At 38.1% G+C, this 22,074-nt stretch overlaps 1 protein-coding gene across 1 annotated transcript in view; it reads left to right on the top strand.

The window, feature by feature from the left end:
• OBI1 (ORC ubiquitin ligase 1) overlaps window positions 1-22,074 on the top strand; it is a 50,825-nt gene that overhangs the window by 14,995 nt on the left and 13,756 nt on the right. Inside the window, exon 5 of the mRNA XM_059902637.1 lies at window positions 14,817-14,905. Coding sequence (XP_059758620.1) covers window positions 14,817-14,905 — 89 coding nt within the window. The remainder of the gene's footprint in view (window positions 1-14,816; window positions 14,906-22,074) is intronic.

Below are 22,074 nucleotides of genomic sequence, written 5' to 3'. Positions count from 1 at the left end.
ATGAGGCAGGTTCATTTTTTCCAATTATTCTTCCATCCATACAACAAGATAAAGAAAGCATAGGTGAAAAGGGCAAACCTCTAGGATTTTCCAGTCTAGGAAAGGAGATGAGATCCATACTGTCAGCACTAGAGGTAATAAGTGCTGTAGAGCTTTGCTGGCCAAAGGGACTAGCCTTTAGCTTGGCTTCAAGTTTATCCACAGTGGAGTCTTGTGCTGAATAGAGATGGTTTTGTGGTATCCAGGTCCACAACCACCCATTCAGCCCATCTGCGTTCTCTTAAAATACTGTTACTGTGCTGAATTACTAAATCCTGCCTCCTGAAATCATTAATGCTCCATATGATATTTTAAAGATGTGCTACCACATACTGATCTTCAGTGAGGTTAAGTAGCAGAGAAGTATCTGCAACTTAGTGTGAATACTAAGTCAAATTGCATACCCACGTGTAAAATAAATGCCATTTAGGCTCAGAAAAGGCCAAGATGAGACAAAGAAGGGAACTTAGTGCTTTTAGAGAATAAAGAAACTGCAGACATAATTACACCGAGTTTGTTACAAGTTTAGGGGAAGTGTGTAATTTCTTTGGTTTTCGGTATCCAACATTAGCATTTTGTTTAAGAAGAGAAGAGGACATGAAAAGGAAATACAGCTGGGAAGTCACAGTATTTATCAATCAGCCATGTCCCCTTTAACTTTTCTTCTTCCTGAATGATCACTAAGTTCTATAGGGTCTCTTTGATAGTTATTGAATTGCATTTAAATTTTTGGCAATAAATGTTTCTTAGAGCATGAAGATGTGTATGAAAACTTTACTCTGGGCTTATAAGAGTGGTATAGTGAAAAAAAAAAGAGTGGTATAAGAGATGTATGTAAAAGAGAACTACATAAAATACAGTTTTTCTTTGTTCTTTTAAAGGTCACATGTTAAATTCAATACCCAGAGCTACCCTGAGACCTCACAATTATCTGGGATAGTTAATAAGCCCATTTTGGTTGCCCAGTGAAGGTATTAGGTAGAATTAGGCAATAAGCTGGGACATAAATAAATTTAAAAATATGGACTGCAGAGGCAAAACCTGAATGTAAAATACAAAATAATAACATAGTGTAAATCAAATATAGGAGTACTAAACATTCAGAATAAAGGACTACCTAGAACGAATGAAATGGACTTTTTTTTTTTTTTTGAATTTTTGAATTTTATCTTATTAATTTTTTTATACAGCAGGTTCTTATCAGTCATCCATTTTATACACATCAGTGTATACATGTCAATCCCAATCACCCAATTCATCACACCCCCACCACCACCCCCCGCCACTTTCCCCCCTTGGTGTCCATACGTTTGTTCTCTACATCTGTGTCTCAATTTCTGCCCTGCAAACCGGTTCATCTGTACTATTTTTCTAGGTTCCACATATATGTGTTAATATACGATATTTGTTTCTCTCTTTCTGACTTACATCACTCTGTATGACAGTCTCTAGATCCCTCCACGTCTCTACAAATGACCCAATTTCGTTCCTTTTTATGGCTGAGTAATACTCCATTGTATATATATACCACATCTTCTTTATCCATTCGTCTGTCGATGGGCATATAGGTTGCTTCCGTGACCTGGCTATTGTAAATAATGCTGCATTGAACATTGAGGTGCATGTGTCCTTTTGAATTATGGTTTTCTCTGGGTTTATGCCCAGTAGTGGGATTGCTGGATCATATGGTAATTCTATTTTTAGATTTTTAAGGAACCTCTATACTGTTCTTCATAGTGGCTGTATCAATTTACATTCCCCCCAACAGTGCAAGAGGGTTTCCTTTTCTCCACACCCTCTCCAGCATTTGTTGTTTGTAGATTTCTGATGATGCCCATTCTAACTGTTGTGAGGTGATACCTCATTGTAGTTTTGATTTGCATTTCTCGAATAATTAGTGACGTTGAGCAGCTTTTCATGTGCTTCTTGGCCATCTGTATGTCTTCTTTGGAGAAATGTCTATTTAGGTCTTTGGTCCATTTTTGGATTGGGTTGTTTGTTTCTTTAATATTGAGCTGCATGAGCTGTTTATATATTTTGGAGATTAATCCTTTGTCCGTTGATTTGTGTGCAAATATTTTCTCCCATTTTAAGGGTTGTCTTTTTGTCCTGTTTATGGTTTCCTTTGCTGTGCAAAAGCTTTTAAGTTTCATTAGGTCCCATTTGTTTACTTTTGTTTTTATTTCCATTACTCTAGGAGGTGGATCAAAAAAGATCTTGCTGTGATTTATGTCATAGAGTGTTCTGCCTATGTTTTCCTCTAAGAGTTTTATAGTGTCCGGTCTTACATTTAGGTCTGAATCCATTTTGAGTTTATTAATGTGTATGGTGTTAGGGAGTGTTCTAATTTCATTCTTTTCCATGTAGCTGTCCAGTTTTCCCAGCACCACTTATTGAGGAGACTGCCTTTTCTCCATTGTACATCCTTGCCTCCTTTGTCATAGATTAGTTGACCATAGGTGCCTGGGTTTATCTCTGGCCTTTCTATCTTGTTCCATTGATCTGTATTTCTGTTTTTGTGCCAGTACCGTATTGTCTTGATTACTGTAGCGTTGTAGTATAGTCTGAAGTCAAGGAGTCTGATTCCTCCAGCTCCGTTTTTTTCCCTCGAGACTGCTTTGGCTATTCGGGGTCTTTTGTATCTCCATACAAATTTTAAGATCTTTTGTTCTAGTTCCATAAAAAATGCCATTGGTAATTTGATAGGGATTGCATTGAATCTGTAGATTGCTTTGGATAGTATAGTCATTTTCACAGTATTGATTCTTCCAATGCAAAAACATGGTATATCTCTCCATCTGTGGGTATCATCTTTAATTTCTTTCATCAGTGTCTTATAGTTTTCTGCATACAGGTCTTTTGTCTCCCTAGGTAGGTTTATTCCTAGGTATTTTATTCTTTTTGTTGCAATGGTAAATGAGAGTGTTTCCTTAATTTCTCTTTCAGATTTTTCATCATTAGTGTATAGGAATGCAAGAGATTTCTGTGCATTAACTTTGTGTCCTGCTACTTTACCAAATTCATTGATTAGTTCTAGTAGTTTTCTGGTGACATCTTTAGGGTTCTCTATGTATAGTATTACGTCACCTGCAAACAGTGACAGTTTTACTTCTTTTCCAATTTGTATTCCTTTTATTTCTTTTTCTTCTCTGATTGCCGTGGCTAGGACTTCCAAAGCTATGTGGAATAATAGTGGTGAGAGTGGACATCCTTGTCTTGTTCCTGATCTTAGAGGAAATGCTTTCAGTTTTTCACCATTGAGAATGGTGTTTGCTGTGGTTTTGTCGTGTGTGACCTTTATTATGTTGAGGTAGGTTCCCTCTATGGCCACTTTCTGGAGGGTTTTTATCATAAATGGGTGTTGAATTTTGTCAAAAGCTTTTTCTGCATCTATTGAGATGATCATATGGTTTTTATTCCTTAATTTGTTAATGTGGTGTATCACATTGATTGATTTGCGTATATTGAAGAATCCTTGCTTCCCTGGGATAAATCCCACTTGATCATGGTGTATGATCCTTTTAGTGTCCTGTTGGATTCTGTTTGCTAGTATTTTGTTCAGGATTTTTGCATCTATATTCATCAGTGATATTGGTTTGTAATTTTCTCTTTTTGTAGTATCTTTGTCTGGTTTTGGTATCAGGGTGATGGTGGCCTCATAGAATGAGTTTGGGAGTGTTCCTTCCTCTGTAATTTTTTGGAAGAGTTTGAGAAGGATGAGTGTTAGCTCTTCTCTAAATGTTTGATAGAATTCACCTGTGAAGGCATCTGGTCCTGGACTTTTGTTTGTTGGAAGATTTTTTTTTTTTTTTTTTTTGGTTGGAAGATTTTTAATCACAGTTTCAATGACATTCCTTGTGATTGGTCTGTTCATATTTTCTATTTCTTCCTGGTTAAGGCTTGGAAGGTTATACCTTTCTAAGGATTTGTCCATTTCTTCCAGGTTGTCCATTTTATTGGCATAGAGTTGCTTGTAGTAGTCTCTTAGGATGCTTTGTATTTCTGCGGTATCTGTTGTAACTTCTCCTTTTTCATTTCTAATTTTATTGATTTGAGTCCTCTCCCTCTTTTTCTTGATGAGTCTGGCTAATGGTTTATCAATTTTGTTTATCTTCTCAAAGAACCAGCTTTTAATTGTATTGATCCTTGCTATTGTTTTCTTTGTTTCTATTTCATTTATTTCTGCTCTGATCTTTATGATTTCTTTCCTTCTGCTAACTTTGGGTTTTGTTTGTTCTTCTTTCTCTAGTTCCTTTAATTGTAAGGTTAGATTGATTATTTGAGATTTTTCTTGTTTCTTGAGGTAGGCTTGTATAGCTATAAACTTCTCTCTTAGAACTGCTTTTGCCACATCCCATAGGTTTTGGATTGTCATGTTTTCATTGTCATTTGTCTCTAGGTATTTTTTGATTTCCTCTTTGATTTCTTCAGTGATCTCTTGGTTATTTAGTAACATATTGTTTAGCCTCCATGTGTTTGTGTTTTTTACATTTTTTTCCCTGTAATTCATTTCTAATCTCATAGCATTGTGGTCAGAAAAGATGCTTGATATGATTTCAATTTTCTTAAATTTACTGAGGTTTGATTTGTGACCCAAGATGTGATCTATCCTGGAGAATGTTCCACATGCACTTGAGAAGAAAGTGTAATCTGCTGTTTTGGGATGGAATGTCCTCTAAATATCAATTAAATCTATCTGGTCTGTTGTGTCATTTAAAGCTTGTGTATCCTTATTAATTTTCTGTTTGGATGATCTGTCCATTGGTGTAAGTGAGGTGTTTAAGTCCCCCACTATTATTGTGTTACTGTCGATTTCCTCTTTTTTTTTTTTTTTTTTTTAATGTCTGAAACATTTATATCAACATATTTCCATACATATTTCCATACAAATACAAATATAAGATTTTTAGAAATTTCATGTAATGTCTGAAACATTTATATTAACATGTTTCCATACAAATAACCCAATGAAAGTTTAGTATTAGTTGTTTTGTTTGTTTTTTTATACTGCAGGTTCTTATTAGGCATCAGTTTTATACACATCAGTGTATACATGTCAATCCCAATCGCCCAATTCAGCACACCACCATCCCCACCCCACCGCAGTTTTCCCCCCTTGGTGTCCATATGTCCATTCTCTACATCTGTGTCTCAACTTCTGCCCTGCAAACTGGCTCATCTGTACCATTTTTCTAGGTTCCGCATACATGCATTAATATACGATATTTGTTTTTCTCTTTCTGACTTACTTCACTCTCTATGACAGTCTCTAGATCCATCCACGTCTCAACAAATGACTCAATTTCGTTCCTTTTTATGGCTGAGTAATATTCCATTGTATATATGTACCACATCTTCTTTATCCATTCGTCTGTTGATGGGCATTTAGGTTGCTTCCATGACCTGGCTATTGTAAATAGTGCTGCAATGAACATTCGGGTGCATGTGTCTTTTTGAATTACGGTTTTCTCTGGGTATATGCCCAGTAGTGGGATTGCTGGGTCATATGGTAATTCTATTTTTAGTTTTTTAAGGAACCTCCATATTGTTCTCCATAGTGGCTGTATCAATTTACATTCCCACCAACAGTGCAAGAGGGTTCCCTTTTCACCACACCCTCTCCAGCATTTGTTGTTTGTAGATTTTCTGATGATGCCCATTCTAACAGGAGTGAGGTGATACCGCATTGCAGTTTTGATTTGCATTTCTCTAATAATTAGTGATGTTGAGCATCTTTTCATGTGCTTCGTGGCCATCTGTATGTCTTCTTTGGAGAAATGTCTATTTAGGTCTTCTGCCCATTTTTGGATTGGGGTGTTTGTTTCTTTGATATTGAGCTGAATGAGCTGTTTATATATTTTGGAGATTAATCCTTTGTCCGTTGATTCATTTGCAAATATTTTCTCCCATTCTGAGGGTTGTCTTTTCGTCTTGTTTATGGTTTCCTTTGCTGTGCAAAAGCTTTGAAGTTTCATTAGGTCCCATTTGTTTATTTTTGTTTTTATTTCCATTACTCTAGGAGGTGGATCAAAAAAGATCTTGCTGTGATTTATGTCAAAGAGTGTTCTTCCTATGTTTTCCTCTAAGAGTTTTATAGTGTCCAGTCTTATATTTAGGTCTCTAATCCATTTTGAGTTTATTTTTGTGTATGGTGTTAGGGAGTATTCTAATTTCATTCTTTTACATGTAGCTGTCCAGTTTTCCCAGCACCACTTATTGAAGAGACTGTCTTTTCTCCATTGTATATCTTTGCCTCCTTTGTCATAGATTAGTTGACCATAGGTGCGTGGGTTAATCTCTGGGCTTTCTATCTTGTTCCATTGATCTATGTTTCTGTTTTTGTGCCAGTACCATATTGTCTTGATTACTGTAGCTTTGTAGTATAGTCTGAAGTCAGGGAGTCTGATTCCTCCAGCTCCATTTTTTTGCCTCAAGACTGCTTTGCCTATTCGGGGTCTTTTGTGTCTCCATACAAATTTTAAGATGATTTGTTCTAGCTCCGTAAAAAATGCCATTGGTAATTTGATAGGGATTGCATTGAATCTGTAGATTGCTTTGGGTAGTATACTCATTTTCACAATGTTGATTCTTCCAATCCAAGAACATGGTATATCTCTCCATCTGTTGGTATCATCTTTAATTTCTTTCATCAGTGTCTTATAGTTTTCTGCATACAGGTCTTTTGTCTCCCTAGGTAGGTTTATTCCTAGGTATTTTATTCTTTTTGTTGCAATGGTAAATGGGAGTGTTTCCATAATTTCTCTTTCAGATTTTTCATCATTAGTGTATAAGAATGCAAGAGATTTCTGTGCATTAATTTTGTATCCTGCAACTTTACCATATTCATTAATTAGCTCTAGCAGTTTTCTGGTGGCAGTTTTAGGATTCTCTATGTATAGTATCATGTCATCCGCAAACAGTGACAGTTTTACTTCTTCTTTTCCAATTTGTATTCCTTTTATTTCTTTTTCTTCTCTGATTGCCGTGGCTAGGACTTCCAAAACTGTGTTGAATAATAGTGGTGAGAGTGGACATCCTTGTCTCGTTCCTCATCTTAGAGGAAATGCTTTCAGTTTTTCACCATTGAGAATGATGTTTGCTGTGGGTTTGTCATATATGGCCTTTATTATGTTGAGGTAGGTTCCCTCTATGCCCACTTTCTGGAGAGTTTTTATCAGAAATGGGTGTTGAATTTTGTCAAAAGCTTTTTCTGCATCTATTGAGATGATCATATGGTTTTTATTCTTCAATTTGTTAATATGGTGTATCACATTGATTGATTTGCGTATATTGAAGAATCCTTGCATCCCTGGGATAAATCCCACTTGATCGTGGTGTATGATCCTTTTAATGTGTTGTTGGATTCTGTTTGCTAGTATTTTGTTGAGGATTTTTGCATCTATATTCATCAGTGATATTGGTCTGTAATTTTCTTTTTTTGTAGTGTCTTTGTCTGGTTTTGGTATCAGGGTGATGGTGGCCTCATAGAATGAGTTTGGGAGTGTTCCTTCCTCTGCAATTTTTTGGAAGAGTTTGAGAAGGATGGGTGTTAGCTCTTCTCTAAATGTTTGATAGAATTCACCTGTGAAGCCATCTGGTCCTGGACTTTTGTTTGTTGGAAGATTTTTAATCACAGTTTCAATTTCATTACTTGTGATTGGTCTGTTCATATTTTCTATTTCTTCCTGGTTCAGTCTTGGAAGGTTATACCTTTCTAAGAATTTGTCCATTTCTTCCAGGTTGTCCATTTTATTGGCATAAAGTTGCTTGTAGTAGTCTCTTAGGATGCTTTGTATTTCTGCAGTGTCTGTTGTAACTTCTCCTTTTTCATTTCTGATTTTATTGATTTGAGTCCTCTCCCTCTTTTTCTTGATGAGTCTGGCTAATGGTTTATCAATTTTGTTTATCTTCTCAAAGAACCAACTTTTAGTTTTATTGATCTTTGCTATTGTTTTCTTTGTTTCTATTTCATTTATTTCTGCTCTGATCTTTATGATTTCTTTCCTTCTGCTAACTTTGGGTTTTGTTTGTTCTTCTTTCTCTAGTTTCTTTAAGTGTAAGGTTAGATTGTTTACTTGAGCTTTTTCTTGTTTCTTTAGGTAGGCTTGTATAGCTATAAACTTCCCTCTTAGAACTGCTTTTGCTGCATCCCATAGGTTTTGGGTCGTCGTGTTTTCATTGTCATTTGTCTCTAGGTATTTTTTGATTTCCTCTTTGATTTCTTCAGTGATCTCTTGGTTATTTAGTAACGTATTGTTTAGCCTCCATGTGTTTGTCCTTTTTACGTTTTTTTCCCTGTAATTCATTTCTAATCTCATAGCGTTGTGGTCAGAAAAGATGCTTGATATGATTTCAATTTTCTTAAATTTACTGAGGCTTGATTTGTGACCCAAGATGTGATCTATCTTGGAGAATGTTCCGTGCGCACTTGAGAAGAACGTGTAATCTGCTGTTTTTGGATGGAATGTCCGATATATATCAATTAAATCTATCTGGTCTATTGTGTCATTTAAAGCTTCTGTTTCCTTATTTATTTTCATTTTGGATGATCTGTCCATTGGTGTAAGTGAGGTGTTAAAGTCCCCCACTATTATTGTGTTACTGTCGATTTCCTCTTTTATAGCTGTTAGCAGTTGCCTTATGTATTGAGGTGCTCCTATGTTGGGTGCATATATATTTATAATTGTTATATCTTCTTCTTGGATTGATCCCTGGATCATTATGTAGTGTCCTTCCTTGTCTCTTGTAACATTCTTTAATTTAAAGTCTATTTTATCTGATATGAGTATAGCTACTCCAGCTTTCTTTTGATTTCCATTTGCATGGAATATCTTTTTCCATCCCATCACTTTCAGTCTGTATGTGTCCCTAGGTCTAAAGTGGGTCTCTTGTAGACAGCATATATATGGGTCTTGTTTTTGTATCCATTCAGCCAGTCTATGTCTTTTGGTTGGGGCATTTAATCCATTCACGTTTAAGGTAATTATCGATATGTATGTTCCTATGACCATTTTCTTAATTGTTTTGGGTTTGTTTTTGTAGGTCCTTTTCTTCTCTTGTGTTTCCCACTTAGAGAAGTTCCTTTAGCATTTGTTGTAGAGCTGGTTTGGTGGTGCTGAATTCTCTTAGCTTTTGCTTGTCTGTAAAGCTTTTGATTTCTCCATCAAATCTAAATGAGATCCTTGCCGGGTAGAGTAATCTTGGTTGTAGGTTCTTCCCTTTCATCACTTTAAGTATATCATGCCACTCCCTTCTGGCTTGCAGAGTTTCTGCTGAGAAATCAGCTGTTAACCTTATGGGAGTTCCCTTGTATGTTATTTGTCGTTTTTCCCTTGCTGCTTTCAATAATTTTTCTTTGTCTTTAATTTTTGCCACTTTGATTACTATGTGTCTCGGCGTGTTTCTCCTTGGGTTTATCCTGTATGGGACTCTCTGCGCTTCCTGGACTTGGGTGGCTATTTCCTTTCCCATGTTAGGGAAGTTTTCGACTATAATCTCTTCAAATATTTTCTCTGGTCCTTTCTCTCTCTCTTCTCCTTCTGGGACCCCTATAATGCGAATGTTGTTGCGTTTAATGTTATCCCAGAGGTCTCTTAGGCTGTCTTCATTTCTTTTCATTCTTTTTTCTTTAGTCTGTTCCGCAGCAGTGAATTCCATCATTCTGTCTTCCAGGTCACTTATCCGTTCTTCTGCCTCAGTTATTCTGCTATTGATTCCTTCTAGTGTAGTTTTCATTTCAGTTATTGTATTGGTCATCTCTGTTTGTTTGTTCTTTAATTCTTCTAGGTCTTTGTTAATCATTTCTTGCATCTTCTCAATCTTTGCCTCCATTCTTATTCCAAGGTCCTGGATCATCTTCACTATCATTATTCTGAATTCTTCTTCTGGAAGGTTGCCTATCTCCACTTCATTTAGTTGTTTTTCTGGGGTTTTTTCTTGTTCCTTCATCTGGTACATAGCCCTCTGCCTTTTCATCTTCTCTATCTTTCTGTAACTGTGGTTTTTGGTCCACAGGCTGCAGGATTATAGTTTTTCTTGCTTCTGTTTTCTGCCCTCTGGTGGTTGAGGCTATCTAAGAGGCTTGATGGGAGGCTCTGGTGGTGGGTAGAGCTGACTGTTGCTGTGGCGGTCAGAGCTCAGTAAAACCTTAATCCACTTGACTGTTGATGGGTGGGGCTGGGTTCCCTCCCTGTTGCTGTGGCGGTCAGAGCTCAGTAAAACCTTAGTCCACTTGACTGTTGATGGGTGGGGCTGGGTTCCCTCCCTGTTGGCTGTTTTGCCTGAGGCAACCCAACACTGGAGCCTACCCGTGCTCTTTGGTGGGGTTAATGGCAGACTCTGGGAGGGCTCACGCCAAGGAGAACTTCCCAGAACCTCTGCTGCCAGTGTCCTTATCCCCACGGTGAAACAGAGCCACCACTCGCCTCTGCAGGAGACCCCCCAACACCAGCAGGTAGGTCTGGTTCAGTCTCCCCCAGGCTCACTGCTCCTTCCCCTGGGTCCTGATGCACACATTACTTTGTGTGTGCCCTCCAAGAGTGGGGTCTCTGTTTCCCCCAGTCCCGTCAAAGTCCTGCAATCCAATTCCCACTAGGCTTCAAAGTCTGATTCTCTAGGAATTCCTCCTCCCGTTGCCTGACCCCCAGGTTGGGAAGCCTGACGTGGGGCTCAGAACCTTTACTCCAGTGGGTGGACTTCTGTGGTATAAGTGTTCGCCAGTCTGTGAGTCACCCACCCAGCAGTTACGGGGTTTGATTTTACTCTGCTTGCGCCCCTCCTACCGTCTCACTGTGGCTTCTCCTCTGTCCTTGGACGTGGGGTATCCTCCTTGGTGAAGTCCAGGGTCTTCCTGTCAATGATGGTCCAGCAGTCAGTTGTGATTCTGGTGCTCTCGCAAGAGGGAGTGACAGCACGTCCTTCTACTCCGCCATCTTGGTTAATCTCCGATTTCCTCTTTTATAGCTGTTACATTTGCCTTATGTATTGAGGTGCTCCTATGTTGGGTGCATATATATTTATAATTGTTATAACTTCTTCTTGGATTCATCCCTTGGTCATTATGTAGTGTCCTTCCTTGTCTCTTGTAACATTCTTTATTTTAAAGTCTATTTTATCTGATATGAGTATTGCTACTCCAGCTTTCTTTTGATTTCCATTTGCTTGGCATATCTTTTTCCATCCCCTCCCTTTCAGTCTGTATGTGTCCCTAGGTCTGAAGTGGGTCTCTTGTAGACAGCATATATATGGGTCTTGTTTTGGTATCCATTCAGCAAGCCTGTGTCTTTTGGTTGGGGCATTTAATCCATTCACGTTGAAGGTAATTATCGATATGTATGTTCCTATTATCATTTTCTTAATTGTTTTGGGTTTGTTTTTGTAGGTCCTTTTCTTCTCTTGTGTTTCCCACTTAGAGAAGTTCCGTTCGCATTTGTTGTAGAGCTGGTTTGGTGGTTCTGAATTCTCTTAGCTTTTGCTTGTCTGTAAAGCTTTTGATTTCTCCATCGAATCTGAATGAGATCCTTGCTGGGTAGAGTAATCTTGGTTGTAGTTTCTTCCCTTTCATCACTTTAAGTATATCATGCCACTCTCTTCTGGGTTGTAGAGTTTCTGCTGAGAAATCAGCTGTTAACCTTCTGGGAGTTCCCTTGTATGTTATTTGTCATTTTTCCCTTGCTGCTTTCAATAATTTTTCTTTGTCTTTAGTTTTTGCCAATTTGATTACTATATGTCTCAGCTTGTTTCTCCTTGGGTTTATCCTGTATGGGACTCTGCGCTTCCTGGACTTGGGTGGCTATTTCGTTTCCCATGTTAGGGAAGTTTTCGACTATAATCTCTTCAGATATTTTCTCGGGTCCTTTCTCTCTCTCTTCTCCTTCTGGGACCCCTATAATGGGAATGTTGTTGCGTTTAATGTTGTCCCAGAGGTCTCTTAGGCTGTCTTCATTTCTTTCCGTTCTTTTTTCTTTATTCTGTTCCACAGCAGTGAATTCCACCATTCTGTCTTCCAGGTCACTTATCCGTTCTTCTGCCTTAGTTATTCTGCTATTGATTCCTTCTAGTGTATTTTTCATTTCAGTTATTGTATTGTTCATCTCTGTTTGTTTGTTCTTTAATTCTTCTAGATCTTTGTTGAACATTTCTTGCATCTTCTCGATCTTTGCCTCCATTCTTTTTTCGAGGTCCTGGATCATCTTCACTGTCATTATTCTGAATTCTTTTTCTGGAAGGTTGCCTATCTCCACTTCATTTAGTTGTTTTTCTGGGGTTTTATCTTGTTCCTTCATCTGGTACATAGCCCTCTGCCTTTTCTTCTTGTCTGTCTTTCTGTGAATGTGTTTTTTGTTCATAGGCTGCAGGATTGTAGTTCTTCTTGCTTCTGCTGTCTGCCCTCTGGTGGATGAGTCTATCTAAGAGGCTTGTGCATGTTTCCTGATGGGAAGGACTGGTGGTGGGTAGAGCTGGCTGTTGCTCTGGTGGGCAGAGCTCATAAAACTTTAATCCGCTTGTCTGCTGATGGGTGGGGCTGAGTCCCCTCCCTGTTGGTTGTTTTGCCTGAGGCGACCCAGCACTGGAGCCTACCTGGGCTGTTTGGTAGGGCTAATGGCGGACTCTGGGAGGGCTCATGCCAAGGAGTACTTCCTGGAACTTCTGCTGCCAGTGTCCTTGTCCTCACGGTGAGCCCCAGCTACCCCCCGCCTCTGCAGGAGACCCTCCAACACTAGCAGGTAGGTCTGGTTCAGTCTTCTATGGGGTCACTGCTCCTTCCCCTGGGTCCCGATGCACACACTACTTTGTGTGTGCCCTCCAAGAGTGGAGTCTCTGCTTCCCCCAGTCCTGTCGAAGTCCTGCAGTCAAATCCCACTAGCCTTCAAAGTCTGATTCTCTAGGAATTCCTCTTCCTGTTGCCAGACCCCCAGGTTCAGAAGCCTGACGTGGGGCTCAGAACCTTCACTCCAGTCGGTGGACTTCTGTGGTATAAGTGTTCTCCAGTTTGTGAGTCACCCACCTAGCAGTTATGGGATTTGATTTTACTGGGATTGCGCCCCTCCTACCATCTCATTGTGGCTTCTCCTTTGTCTTTGGATGTGGGGTATCTTTTTTGGTGAGTTCCAGTGTCTTCCTGTCAATAATTGTTCAGCAGTTAGTTGTAATTCCAGTGTTCTCGCAAAAGGGAGTGAGAGCATGTCCTTCTACTCCGCCATCTTGAACCAGTCCTGGACTTTTTTTCTAATGTTTCCAGGGCTAAGCCAGTTTTGAACAATTATGAAGCCAGTGTTGAGAATGCAAAATATAATAGTTAGCTGAAGTCTTCATTACTCTTTTAGGTGCAACAAATAGGCAGAACTCTCCTCTTTGTAACTTTACCCACCTGATTCTCCTGAACTTGAAACTGTCTCTAATAGTTGAGGAACTAGCCAGCCCATAAAGAGAATCTTAGAGAGCAACAAGACTGGTGAGAGACCTTGACAGAGGGGATGGGGAAAAGAAATCAAATGAGGTTCTAATTTAAGCCTGTCATTCATCATCAAAAAGCATTCACTAAGTGCCTCCTCTTATGAGGGCCTAATTCATTGTTTGTGTGTATGAGGAAGTAAATTACTTTTCCTGTGTCTTCAGAGGGGCAGTAATGGTATTTATCAATCACTTAAAGAATTAACCCTCCACAATCCTGGTTGGTTTGCACCCACGAAGATAAGCAGGTGCTCGAGCTCAAAAGGAACCTAGATGAGTCTAAGTGAGAGAGTTAGGCTTGTTGCCCAGAAGAGTGTCCTCTGTCCTGCTTCTCTTTTCATCCTCTTAGGGCGTTTGTGTGTTGTTGGGCAAATAATATAGTCAAAAGTTCTAGAAATTATTGGTCAGATTTTTAAAATCTGTTTTCAAGTTTTCTTGGTTTAAACCTGTTTGTTGACAAATGTTCTTGTGACCCCTTCACTTTGAATGTTAGTGTTCTAGTCAGACAATGAATTTCTCTTGCCAGGTTGGTAAGATCGGTTCCTAGTCTAGGAAGTCTTATTTTTTGTTGGAATTGAAAAACACAATGACTAGGGGGTTTAAATGAAGTAGCTTTTAAGAAGACTACAGTAGACACACTACTTTTTGGGCTGTCAAGATTCAATATTGAGCTTCTAGATTTTCTAGCAATTAATGTTTTGTCAGGCAGTTTTTAGGTATCATAGAACTCAAAAAAGAAAATCATACTTGGGATTTTTTTTTTTTAAATCAAAAGAGAATCCATAGAATTTATTAGAAAACATTGATTCAATTCTAAGAGTCCCAGAAGTTGTGAGCCAGAGCATTTGAGAAAGCCATTTTGAAGAAAGCAAGCTATGTTATCACTAAAAACTATTTTTAAATAGCAACCAAAAATCAATCTCATAGCTCAAGATTCTTAGCATTAGTTTTGTGAATAATTGCATGCGGTATAATGTTATCATGCTTAGAGTATTTAGTTATGTGAAAAAGGAAAAGAAAAAAACATATTTGCCATTAGTTTAGTCCCTTAATGACTCTAAGCTGACTAACATAGTTCCGTTTATTTCCCTGGATAGGGGATTTGCAGAGTGCTTGGGGAATATGGATTAAAAATGCTTGGTTGCGTTCACAGTTTCACAAGTCATTCTCAACGGTGATTTTAAGTTTCTGAAGACATGTTCTAGTATTCAGTTTTCTGATATTGTTGCTCTAAAAAATACAGATGGCTCATGTCATTATTTTTACAAGGCACTTTTGTTTTAACTTGTGCTTAATTATTTTCAACACTTTTTTTTTTTTCTAAGGCAAATAAAAAATTGAAATTGGAAAATGGTGGCCTGGTGAGGGAGAATTTACGACTGAAAGCTGAAGTTGATAACAGATCACCCCAGAAGTATGTATTTTGCTAACAGAGCAATGTTTCAGGTTATGTCAATGTTTTAGAATAAGCTGCTGTTATAGTTTGTGTTTGTCATTTAACTCTTTTCATTGAAGCATGTAAGTTTAAATAGAATGTCTTACCTCTAAACATCAAGTGTATACTTAAGTTACTGGTAAAATCTTAGTCTCAGTTAAGGCTAGTGTTGAAGAAAAGATTTCCCTCTTATCCTTTTTCCTTATCTGATTAGCAAGAGGATTGTTTTATGTGACCTAAGATAGGTGAGCCTTCACTTGGTTTTACATGTAACTGTTTAGTGGTCCTAACAAAGAGTAGGGAGAGTAACATAATGCCCTTTAGACGTTTTCTGAAATAATCATAGTTAAAATTCATATAGTGCTTTCTCTTTGCCAGGTACAACAACCTGTGATGTAGAACTATTATTATTCTCCATTTACAGATGATGAAATGGAGGCATAGAGATCAAATTAATTTTTCTAAATCTGCACTGCTAGTAAGTGGTGGAAATAGGATTTGAACCAATGTAGTCCAGCCCCAGAATCTGTGTTCTATTACATTACATTGAAAACTATTACACTACCCATTACACTAAAAAGCCTATCTGAAATAGAATTTTAAGGCATCATTTGTTGAATTTTGGACTGATTTGAACTATACAATTAAATGAATTTATTCTTTTATGATGGGATAGTTTTCACTCCATTGCAAAAGGTAAGCAGTTGGAACTATTGACCCACTTAACAGTTAGTTTAAAATGATAAGAAACCATTGAGAGTTAAGACTTGAAGATTGAGAAAAGATGGGAGACAGTGCTTAAGGTTGTTATTCTTCTAGGAAAAAAAATGACAAGTGAAAAGAGAATTTGGCCCCCATCCCTCTGAGGAGTGGCATATCAGAACTCCACACTTTCTTCCCATCCAACCATTAGACTTCATTTTTTCCTAATGGAAAAAGACAAAGACAGATATAAACAAACAGTGGAAATTTATCCTACCAGAGGTAGTTCTCTGCTTGTCATTTGAAAAGGAGAAAATATTGCCTTCAGTAAAACAAGTGTAGTATCAGGAAATGGTAGAAATAAACCATAATTACTCAAAGCAGAGATAACTAACCAATAGAGAAAGAAGCATAGCTTTTACTTTTAAATAGTTCCTTCCCCTGTGCTCTCCAACCTCATTTTTCTTTCACTTCAGATAATGTCCTACTTTGATGAATTAGTGAAATAAACTTAAGAAGTGTTGCCATTATTATATGGCGGTTTGAATCTCTGCTCTTCTCATTTATTGGCAGCTCGCCTTGCCGGTCATAGTAATGCTTGTCCGTTAGCCATTTCCCATGGCAGGCTGAATGGAACGAAAGCCATTTTGTTTGTAGCTTTTATTTCTTGAAAAGTTGCCCACCAGATTTCAGATTTAATACTAGCCACCAGGATGTGTGTTTTTAAATAGCCATGACTCCTACCTGATAAACAATTGAAGAATCTTATCTAAAGAAACCTCACCGCTATCTATTCTAACAAGCAACCACACTTCTGAATCCCATATAACTTTGGGATTTGCTATCTTTAACTTCCGTTCCTTCCCTTCAGGGGAAGGGAACAGTTTCACTTAAAAAACGATTTGAACTGACCCTTATTCCTGATCAATTTGCAGTGCATTGAGGTATTAAAAGCATGGCTTTTGATTTATAGCCTTGTTTACTCTGCATCACCAAACCCTAGTGGGATTCAGAGAGAAGCTGACCACAGCTGAAAATACCCAGATCTGGTTCACCTGAAGAGAGCTCCTATTCGTATTGAAAAGAATGTGAAATTTCAAGAGTTTAAAAGTAAATGCAAGCAAATAAAAACCATCTATTCCATTTCATTCCCTTGATTAGGAAGTGCCTTGACAAATTATTTTTCTCTTGTCTACTTGGTTAGGTGTCAAGATACACTTTTTATACACATGACCTTAGTTTCTGATGTATCTTTCAGGTTGTGCAGACATATTCTACAAATCATGCAGAAGAGAGAGCTTTAAAATTTAGATACTAGAGAGGAAAAAAATTAGGAAGGTATATTTGTTAGCTTGGACTGCCATAACAAAATACTATAGACAGGGTGGCTTAAACATTGGGTATTTATTTTCTTGCAGTTCTGGAGGCTAGAAATCCCAGATCAAGGTTCAGCAATTTCGGTTTCTGGCAAGGGCTCTCTTTTTGGCTTGCAGACAGCTGCCTTCTCACTATGTCTTCACATGTCAGAGAGAGAGAGAGCGCGCACGCTCTGGTCTCTCTTCTTCTTCTTATGAGGATGCCAGTCCTGTTGGATTAGGGCCTCATCTTTATGGTCTCATTTAACCTGAATTACCTCCTGAAGACCCTGTCTCTGAATATAGTCACATTGGTGTTTAGGGCTTCAACAAATGAATTTGGTGGGGAAGTTGGGAACACAATTCAGTCCATAGCAGAAGGTATTTCTTTTTGGGACACTCAAGCAAATATCATGCTATTGCCCCAAAACTAGACTAACATCTGGTGTCAACAAGGGGGACTTAGACATTTACCTTGGTCTCAAGTAGATAGTATTGTATAAAAGTAATATATTTTATAATTTTTAAAAACAGTGCTATAATCTTTAAAATGAAATCTGGATTATCATTTATCTCCTCTGCTATTGTTTTTCTAGTCTATATTTTACCCTCCATTATATCCAGTCTTAAAGTGTACCTGGATATTTTTCCTTTCTCAACTTTAACTTAAAAGCCCTCTTGAGCAGTGTGGCAGATATCCTACTTATCATACTCTTCTAGGTTTCAATAATATCCATTCTATTCCTTGTCAAAAATTCATTGTCTCGATATCTAAACTGGTGGTCCAGAAAAATGCGATCTTTTTCTTTGACTTGATGTAGCCAAAGACTTCCTGAATTTGTCTGTCTTTTAATTTGTTTCACCTGGAGAAAGCCGTCTGTTTGCCATTTCAGTTTTCTCTAACATGGACTCCTAAGAGAATCAGATTTGATATTCAGAACTCGAGGTGGTGGTAATGTCCTTTAGTTTACAAGACTGTTATGCAAAGAAAACTTACTCTCCCAACCAAACCAGAAATACTAAAAGTTTATTTACTTGACAGTATCCTAGGTGCTTTGAACTATACAAAATAAATACTCTTTCTGACCCCTAAAGTAGGTTAGGTTCCCTTGCTGTAATTTCTCTTACTACCTTGTACTTTCCCTTTTTAGCACATATCCCAATTACTAATAATTAATGTTTTGTGTAATTATTTGTTTCATGTTCTTCTGTTTGAGTGAGGACTATAGTTTTATTCGCTGTTGTAGCCCTGCATTTTATAGCGTTTGGGCTAATATTCTGCTCCTAGATATATTTGTTGAGTAAATGAATAAAAACGTAGCTCGCAAGACTATGAGAAAACAGACAGACAAATCCAGAATATGGTATAGTCAATTGGAAAAATGACCAGATTTCTTCATTAAATCATTGGCAAAATGGGAGGGGAAGCCTGATTTACAATAAAAGAGGACTAAGAGATATAATAACCAAACGCAGTACATGGATTTTGTTTGGATATTGATTAATAACAAATGTCAGAAGAGATTTTTGAGGCAATTGGATATATTTGAATACGAACTAGATATTAGATGATACCAAGGAATTACTGTTAATTTTGTTTAGGTCTTATGGTTTCTTATCAGAATGTCCATGTTTTCTTTAGAAATGCATACTAAAATATGAACTATAGTATATTTTAACAAAAAAGGGATATATATACATATATGTGTGAAATGAGGTAAAATCTTGATAATTCTTGAATGTGGGTGATGAGTATATGGAGTTATTACTGTTCTCTGATTAAAACCAACAAAACAGAATCCTTGCCTCCAGGAAGTTCATAATCTAATGAAGACAAGAGAAAAAATACATGAAACAATTAAATACTAAATAGTTACTAAGTCAAATAGCAGAGACAGCAATATGAGTTCAGAGAATGGCCAGTTGGTTGCAGTGACGAGAGCCTTTATCTAAGGGGCAGGACTTGAGCCCAGCTTTGAAAGATGGAGATTTCAGTAAAGAGGAGGGCATTCTGAGCAAGAGGAAACAGCTTGAGCGGTTAGGAGTATTAAGAGGTCCCTTCAGCTCTAGTTCCTTGTCTCCAGAGCAGCCACAAGTCATGCTCAAGAAACACGGTGGCTTCCTTCTCAAACTCAGCGGAGCAGAGGTCCTCTGTGTAATTTGCACATCTCTCCATTGTGACCGTCATCATCTCACTTAAACAGCTGGTTAGCACAATTCCACTACATCTAGTACTCCACTACATTCTGCTCTAAGCAGAAAGGCCTGTTCTCAGTCTCCTGTTTAATCGGGAATGCCAAGTGTCACACCTCCACATGATAAGAAACAAGAATAAGAAGCTGAAGGGAGGACTTTAGAATTGCATTTCTCTTTTCCTAAACTGTGCCAGGAAGTGTGATATATTTGTCCATGATAGAGAGAGGAGTTCCTTAGTGATTTTTTCGCTCGAAGGGGTATGAAGAATTGATTTGTAAAGCATTTGAGAGTCCCATGCCCTCTCTCTGAGATCTCTCTGTTCAGTTGTGACATTTTTTTGCTCTAGTCATGCTAGGCAGAGTTTGTGCCACGTTGCCGCCTATTATGAGGCTTTAGCAGAGCAGATGTCCATGCCCTTAGCTTCTAACTTACCTTAAAGCGTAGGGTGTAAAGCTCCATATACAAAATTCCATAGGTCATTTAAATCAAACCTGGTTATAATTGGATTAATGGCTTTCCTTTCTATAAATATGTGTTTGGGAATGTCATTGTACCTTTAGTGAGATCTGTGGGTTTGATAGTATGGTAGCGTTAAGCATCATTTTTACTGCCCAGCAGCCCCAAGGCTTATCATTATGGACCAGTCTTCACCCATGCCTCAGCTCCTTCTGGGGGAAGATAAAGGCTCCAGATACTCTCTAGATGGTGAGCATTATTTCCTGTTATTAGTACATGAAAAAAGTGCTCTGAGGAGGAAAGAACAGACTTCATAAGTCATAACCTGCACGTTCTTCCCTTCTTGTTGTATTTGTGTTCCTTGAGCCTTCTTATCAACTCCCATGGCTTTAATAATCATCTACTTATATGTCAGAGATTACAAAATAAAATCTAAATCTTTGGCCTTGCCTTTTCTCCTAAACTGTAGATTAGTGTTTCCATCTATCTATTTTATACTTTCACTCAAGATCCTATACCTTAAATTCACCACAAAGCACAGTAGTTAAATAAATGCTTAGTTCTGGAGACAACAGTACCTGGATTCAAGTTTCCCTGCTTCCACTCTGTCTCTCTTTTCCCTACCCAGTTCATTTTCACCATGCTAAAAATTGCTTTTTATAAAGTATAAATCACACTCTTAAATCTCCTATCTGAAACTATCCAGTGTTTTCCTAAAATAAAATCCAGACTCTTCACCAACTAGTCTATGCTTGCTTATTCCACTTCATCTCATTCTTATTCCCCCAGCTAATCCTGCTCTAGCCATACTGGTCTTCTTCTGTTTCTAAAACATGCTGAACTTTTTCCCTCTGCTTAGAATGTTTTGCTTCCGCATCGTTATGTGGCCGTCTCCTTTTGTCATCAGAGTCAGAGAGGCTTTTCCTGACCATTCAATCTAAAGCAGCCCTCTGAGGTTGTCCTTGTGACCTTACTCTTGTGGAGTTTAGAATGGAGAAGACAGAACAAGAGGTCAAGCAACTAAACAAACATGGTAATTTCAGTGATAAAGGCTAAGACAGTAATACTGTAACATTGGTTGTGCATTAACTATGGGCTCTGTTATAAGTACGTCTCAAGTTTTAACTCATTTAAACCTCACCGGAACCTATAAGATTGGTACTACTACTGACCACATTTCACAAAAGATAAAAACTGAGATACAAAAAGTTTAAATATCTTCCCCCAAATCACAGTGCTAGTAAGTAGACAAAGCCAGAGTTCAGTTCTAGAGAGTCTGGCTCTGGAGCCTGTGCTCATAATCACATGCTATATTGCTTCGCCATGCCATGATTTTATCACTACAGTTAGGAAAACATAGGCAGAACGCTCTATGACGTAAATCACAGCAAGATCCTTTTTGACCCACCTCCTAGAGAAATGGAAATAAAAACAAAAATAAACAAATGGGACCTAATGAAACTTAAAAGCTTTTGCACAGCAAAGGAAACCATAAGCAAGACGAAAAGACAACCCTCAGAATGGGAGAAAATATTTGCAGATAAAGCAACTGACAAAGGATTAATCTCCAAAATATACAGGCAGCTCATGCAGCTCAATATCAAAAAAGCAAACAACCCAATCCAAAAATGGGCAGAAGACCTAAATAGACATTTCTCCAAAGAAGATATACAGATTGCCAACAAACACATGAAAGGATGCGCAACATCACTGATCATTAGAGAAATGCAAATCAAAACTACAATGAGGTATCACCTCACACCGGTCAGAATGGCCATCATCAAACAATCTACAAACAATAAATGCTGGAGAGGGTGTGGAGAAAAGGGAACCCTCTTGCCCTACTGGTGGGAATGTAAATTGATACAGCCACTATGGAGAACAGTATGGAGGTTCCTTAAAAAACTAAAAATAGAACTACCCAGCAATCCCACTACTGGGCATATACCCTGAGAAAACCATAATTCAAAAAGAGTCATGTACCACAATGTTCATTGCAGCTCTATTTACAATAGCCAGGACATGGAAGCAACCTAAGTGTCCATTGACAGATGAATGGATAAAGAAGATGTGGCACATATATACAATGGATTATTACTCGGCCATAAAAAGAAACGAAATTGAGTTATTTATAGTGAGGTGGATGGGCCTAGAGACTGTCATACAAAGTGAAGTAAGTCAGAAAGAGAAAAACAAATACTGTATGCTAACACATATATATGGAATCTAAAAAAAAGAAAAAAATGGTTCTGAAGAACCTAGGGGCAGGACAGGAATAAAGACACAGACGTAGAGAATGGACTTGAGGACACAGAGAGGGGGAAGGGTAAGCTGGGATGAAGTGAGAGAGTGGCATGGACATATATACACTACCAAATGTAAAATAGATAGCTAGTGGGAAGCAGCCGCATAGCACAGCGAGATCAGCTCGGTGCTTTG

Source organism: Balaenoptera ricei, chromosome 18 (assembly GCF_028023285.1).
Source record: "Balaenoptera ricei isolate mBalRic1 chromosome 18, mBalRic1.hap2, whole genome shotgun sequence".
Taxonomy (NCBI): Eukaryota; Metazoa; Chordata; class Mammalia; order Artiodactyla; family Balaenopteridae; genus Balaenoptera; species Balaenoptera ricei.
The sequence above is the reverse complement of the archived record's forward strand: the minus strand, read 5'-3'. Positions and strand labels throughout refer to the sequence as shown.